The 6,487-nt window shown below is 41.0% G+C and overlaps 1 protein-coding gene across 4 annotated transcripts in view; it reads right to left on the minus strand.

The window, feature by feature from the left end:
- Positions 1-540: 540 nt before the first annotated feature.
- elk4 (ETS transcription factor ELK4) overlaps positions 541-6,487 on the minus strand; it is a 16,669-nt gene continuing 10,722 nt past the window's right edge. For 2 of the 4 annotated variants that reach the window (XM_020622980.1, XM_020622981.1), the window contains exons 5-6: positions 3,903-4,022; positions 541-3,113 (exon numbers count right to left, since the gene is read on the minus strand). In XM_020622980.1, coding sequence (XP_020478636.1) covers positions 3,015-3,113; positions 3,903-4,022 — 219 coding nt within the window. In that variant the 3' untranslated portion in view covers positions 541-3,014. Of the gene's footprint in view, positions 3,114-3,902; positions 4,070-6,487 lie in introns of those variants that run through there. The other 2 variants (XM_020622982.1, XM_020622983.1) reach the window with 2 other exon arrangements.

Raw genomic sequence — 6,487 nt, forward strand, 5'->3', positions numbered from 1 at the left:
TGTGCTCTTGGGCACTTTCAATGCTGCAGAAATGTTCTGGTATCCTTGCTCAGATCCCCGCCTTGACACAATCCTGTCTTGCATATCTGTGGACAGTTCTCTTGACCTCATGACTTTGTTTTCACTCTGACCAACACCACCAACTGCGAGACCTTATATAGACAGGTGTGTGCTTTTACCAACTATTTCCATTGCATTAAATTAGGCACCGGTGGACTGAGATGCGTCTACAGCTTGATTAATGACAACTGATAGGAGTAGGATGCACCAGATCTCAATTGGAAGTGTCATAACAAAGGGTCTGAATACTTATGTAAATGGGATATTTCAGTCTTTTATTTGTAATAAATTTACAAAACACTCCCAAAAACCTCTTTTCACTATCACTGTGGAGTATTGTGTGTAGATTGATTAGGAAAAATTTTAAATTAATCAATTTTTTGCTGAGTCTGAAACATAAAATGTGGAAAATTTGAAAGGGTCTGAATACTTTCTGAATCCACTGGACATGCTATGCATATTAAACCATGTTGCTGTCTCTATATACAATAATGCATCCAAGCTGAACACTGCAGCACATGTACACTCCTGCAACACAAACATCATGGCAGACCAAGCTGCAATGTACGTGCACACAAAACATCCCTGTGAAGTTTTACAAACTTCTGAGGCTCTGGTTTGGTCTACGCAAAGATAGGGCATAAAAACAAAGAGGAAAGCTGTCGTATATCATTAGATCAGTGCTAACTTTTAAATGATAGCACTCCATCCACTTTGGGGAGATAAACTTGGGCTTGGCTGTGGTAAGGCACCATATATTAATGTGATGGACCGCAGGCTGAGGGGGCAAAAGTCAGTTGAGTAAAAGTAAGCACAGCCCCCCACCCCACCCCCAACCCTCCATGCCTGGGTTACAAAGTGACACTTAGGTAAACACACACACTAGCATTTTCTAGCTAAGTACTGTGTAAACAAATGGGATGCACAATATCCATGCTTAATAGCATAGAAAGGTGGGATTGACCTTTTTTTGAGTCTGTGTCTCAGACCTATGGCTTCAAAGTCATTTAGAAAACCCTTTCAGGGCTGATGATGCATACCAGGCTTTTTAGGGGAGACAAAGGTGCTTAAACACTCCAAAAGGTTTCTACAGTCCTCTTGATTAAAGGTTGATGTGTTTCACATGGCTAAGGCGAGGCAATGGTTAATGCCAGACTGTTTGAGTCTAGCAGCTAAGATTTGGAGGTTCAATTTGAGTTTAAAGAAATGCACTGACACTGCATGCAACAAGATAAAAAGTGCCTGTTCAGTAACAACAAAAAAACTGAGATGGCCTGTGAACAATCCACAAGGCTTCAATGTCCACTGCAATTTGGCTTTGTGCAGAACAATTCTGTCTGTTTTAAAGTCCAACTGGACTTTGTCAAACCATTGACAAGCTGGGAAATATACATATTCGGTTTCTTACCCAAGTTCAATTAGAAGACTGATACCAGTACAGCATAACTGGAGTCAGGAGTTGGTTAGCTTATCTTAGCATAAAGAGTGGAAACAGGAGGTACAGATATCTCTTAATGCATACTGTGTATGCAGCCAACAAATAGTGCAGCACATACCGCCCGTTAAGCAGTAAACAGATGTTTTTACAGTTTGCTTTTAAACACACCTACAGTATGGATTAAACATCTTTAAACAGTTTTACGAGGGCTGGTAGGCAGATTATGTTACCATCAGATGGAGCCAGGCAAGCTGTCGCCCTGTTTCCAAACTCTGAGCTGAGCAGAGTGACTGCCAGCTCCACCTACATATTTACCACACTGACATGAGTGGCACTGATCTTCTCAACTCACTCTCAGCAATCAGTTGAATAAGCACAATTCCTAAAATTTTTACCTATTCCTTGAAAATGTACCATTTCCCCACAACTTTTATCTTTAAAACCTTATAATAAATGTCTAATATGATGCCTGGAGTCTAGCTGCTTTCAGGGTCATTTAAAAAGGCAACAGCAGAGCAGTAACAAACACAGGGTTTATGTGTTGCTTGCAAAGTTGATGCACAGAAAGCGTTATGGCTTTCCTTTGTTTCATTCCCACCTGAAACCTTACTAGCTGGAGGCAGACCTCACTAGCTTTCAGGGATATTCGTGCACACACACACACACACGTGCGCGCACGGGCACGCATACAAACACACACACACACACACACACACACACACATATATTACAGGCATTTACGGCTCACCTCAGATTATGGCCACACACGGTAAGACAGTCAAGGTAAAAGTCCTGCTGGACATGGCTATAGTTAGCCAACATTTCAGAGCAGCTGAGGCAAGTCTTGACATTTAAGGTTAGGTTGAGAGCTGGGTAAGTGCTAAAATAAGTTGCAGGTAAACATGCAGATTATCAGGTTAAAGCACTACCCTTGAACAAGAGTAAAAGTTAAGACAGAGTGCAAAAGGAAACAGAGGAGAAATCAGGATAGAAGCTGATAACAGAAAACGTGTCTTTTTTGGCAGTGACACTGTTGCACAAGATAAAAAGAAAATTCTATAAGAGGAAAGATTCAATCCCACTGCTCTGTGTATATGAACACGATTGTGGCTGCTTTGGGTCCAGTCCGCATGCACCAACTGCTGCCATGGAAATTTCCCCTTTTTAAATGATTGTGACTGATGATCCCAAAAAGCCAGACAAAATGAATCCATAAGTGCATAGGAGAGATGGCATCAATGTATATTAGTACACAATAGCATTCTGAACGTGTAAATGCTATGAAACCAATGTGTTACTCTCCTCCATCAAACTTGGACAGTTCAGCATCCGTGGATTCTCCCTCCATGCAGCAGATTGTAGTGTGAATTCTGTGGCAGTGAACTGTAAAGCACCAGAGTGATGGGGAATGGCAATGGCTGAGCTCCCACGTGATTGTCCTATATGTGGGAGCTGAAGAGGGGAAGATGTCAAGCTGTCTGCATCCAACTATAGAGATGCTGTAGGGGAGTTAAGCCTATGTCTTCTGAGGGTCTGGTGAAATGGGGCCGGGTGTGTTGGTCCCGTCCAGACTGTGTACAGGGATCTGAAACTGGGGGGTAAGGACCGTTGGAAACTGGAACACAGTGGAATGGAAAGTGTTAGGGTGCTTTACACAAAAATAAAAAGAGATAAGAAGAAAAAGAAAGAATGTACACCGATCAGGCATAACATTATGACCACCTGCCTAATACTGTTTACATAGGAGTCAGTGTGGCAGTTGGTTGGCACTTGTGTCTCTCTGCAGCTCACTGTGCATCTTCTGTGAATCCATTTGGTTCCACAGTTCTACTGTCAGGAAGAGCACAGATGTGCCTACAATTCAGTGAAAACCTTATGTAAAAGGAATGAAAACTGTGGTTGTGAGGACGAGTTAGAGAGAATTTTTTAGACCAATCCAACAGCCTCACCACTCTAGGTGTGATATCACCACTACAGCCTCAAATTTTAATCTTTTGAAAAGTACAAATGAAAGTTTAATCTACAGTAGATCAACCTCATCATCAGTGAGCCGTGGGCGTCCATGGCCCTGTCTCCAGTTCACCATTTGTCCTTCCCTAGACACTGTTGGTAGGTACTGACCACTGCAGACCAAGAACACCTACCAAGACCTGTAGTGTGGGAGATGATCTGACCCAGTCATCTCACCATCAGTTTGGCCCTTGTCAGAGTCACTCATCCTTACACTTGCCCATTTTTTCTGCTTCCAAAACATCAACTTTGAGGACTGAATGTTCACTTGCTGCCTAATATACCCCACACATTGACAGATGCCACTGTAACAGATAGTCAGTGTTATTCACTTCACCTGTCGGTGGTCATAATGTTATGCCTGAACGGTGTATGTATCGTCTTATATACTGACTTGGAACAGGTGGGCTCCCTGGCGCCGTGTGGCTGGGCTGAGTGGAGCGACCGGACTGAGTGTACTCCAGAAGTGAATGTTGGAGAGCAGAGGACTGGGAGTCAGCAACAGAGTGGGAGTCTGAAGAGGAAGATAAACCAGGGCAGAGTAGTGCTATCCTATTGGATCTCAACAGATACAACAACATGTCTGAAATTACTCCATTATATGCATAGTTGGTGGCTGTCATGTATTTTTCTCAAATGTAAACTCTCCCACTCCTGGTAATAGTTCCTTAATAACTAATTGTAAGGGATGCTTCATAAAAGTGTTTGTTTTTGTTCTGCCTATGTATACTGTTACTGGATTTTTGTAGCTCTCAAATATAGACATTGGAATACGACTCAAAAATGCAGCACTGATCAGACTTACTTCATCCCTAAATAGATCTCAATAGCAACTCACTCATGAAGTTAAGACTAAAAGGTAAAATGATTATCTAAATGCATATTTCTTTCCAGGATTATTGCATCCTAATATTTTTTAATGGTGTGCTTTTGCCCAACCTGTCAGCCACTGGATGATACAGTACATTGCGTGCCTCACTAATAATCCAGGCTGTTACACTATAGCACCTTTCAGACATGCACTGGAACCTAAACTCTCTCGACTTTACCCGGGTGAGCTGTATGTGAGAACGCAAATGTCTGAGTTAGTCGACCCAGACTTTAACCCAGTAGCTCCCTAGTACGAAGTCTGAGTAATGTCTGAGTGAGCCCATGTGAGAAAACAGCCGTGTATAATCCAGAGTATTCACACGGAGCTAATGGGCGTGTTGATGAAGTTCTATCATATGACCGGTGACAATGAAGACACCAACAAAAATATCAAACTGGAGACACAATAAGATTCAAGAACTTCTGTCATTAAGAGCCGGCATCAGAATCATCAGACAAATTTATTGAACAGTAAGAGACGCGGCCGTTTATGATGAAATTACAAACTGGCTTTGTGACTGTGTCATGTCGTGCGTCCTGTGCATTCTACCAAAGAGCACTGCTCGTGTGTAAAGAGTATTCCCAACAGGTAAGAACACATCTGACACAGACCATCTGCTGCTGTGTACTACATGTATGCAAGGGCAACTCTGGAGAAAGTCTGGACCTGATTCTTCAGAGTCCAGAGTTCATCTGTGAAAACAGCTTAAAGGTAAATGCTCAGTCAACGTAATCAGTTTTGACCATAGTCAGGTTTCGCAACACTGCAGCATAAAATAAATTATAAATTCAATCATACTGTGTATTTGGCATTAAGAAAAGATTGTGCTTTAAAGTGCTGCCACCCCACATTTCACTGGTGTTAATGCACAGAGGTGGGAAGGAATGAAGTACAAATACTCTGTTACTATACTTAAGTAGATTTCTCAGATATCTGTACTCTACATGAGTATTTATTTTTCTGACGTTTTACTTTTAAATCCTACATTTTAACAAAAATATATGTGCTTTCTACTTACATTTTCAAATTAGGCTCATTAATTTTTAATATATTTTAGGGAAATTATAGATTTTTTTTTCCAGCACTAACTGCAGAATGTGCACATTGCTGCACTGGGTGATATGTTCCTTGTTTACAGTCTTCAAATCAAATCAAATCAAAATGTATTTATATAGCACTTTAAAAACTATGTCTGATTGACCAAAGTACTTTACAAGGGCAAGGTAAACTAAAATAAATAATATCAATACAGGAATAAAACAACATAGGAACATAAACACGAATTACACAGAATCAACAGTTAAAAGAAGGAAGTATCAGACAGAACTCCTCGCACTCTCACATCGCATGTGCAGGTTATTTGAAGCTTTTTGGGGCAACATCTACACTGGTCTGGTGTTTCGTAATGAAGAAACATGTCACCTAGTGCAGTGGTGTGCTTTACTGATGTGTCTTTAATTGGTTATAAATGACAACGAATGTCTATGGCACAAACAAGCTGATCCAGGTTGGAGACTGACAGACCTCAACTGTGAGTTCAGGCTGATCATAGTTGGTTTTAGTCTCTGTATGGGGAGTGTTGAAAAGACTATATCCTTTAAGACTAAATTACACCTGAAATGTGTTCTCGTTAATGCTCATTATATAAACATATATACAGTGGGTATGGAAAGTATTCAGACCTCCTTAAATTTTTCACTCTTTGTTATATTGCAGCCATATGCTAAAATCATTTAAGTTCATTTTTTCCTCATTAATGTACACACAGCACCCCATATTGACAGAAAAACACAGAATGTTTGACATTTTTGCAGATTTATTAAAAAAGAAAAACTGAAATATCACATGGTCATAAGTATTCAGACCCTTTGCTCAGTATTTAGTAGAAGCACCCTTTTGAGCTAATACAGCCATGAGTCTTTTTAGGAATGATGCAACAAGTTTTTCACACCTGCATTTGGGGATCCTCTGCCATTCCTCCTTGCAGATCCTCTCCAGTTCTGTCAGGTTGGATGGTAAACATTGGTGGACAGCCATTTTCAGGTCTCTCCAGAGATGCTCAATGGGGTTTAAGTCAGGGCTCTGGCGGGGCCATTCAAGAACAGTCA

Source organism: Monopterus albus, unplaced genomic scaffold (genome assembly GCF_001952655.1).
Source record: "Monopterus albus unplaced genomic scaffold, M_albus_1.0 scaffold291.1, whole genome shotgun sequence".
Classification (NCBI taxonomy): domain Eukaryota; kingdom Metazoa; phylum Chordata; class Actinopteri; order Synbranchiformes; family Synbranchidae; genus Monopterus; species Monopterus albus.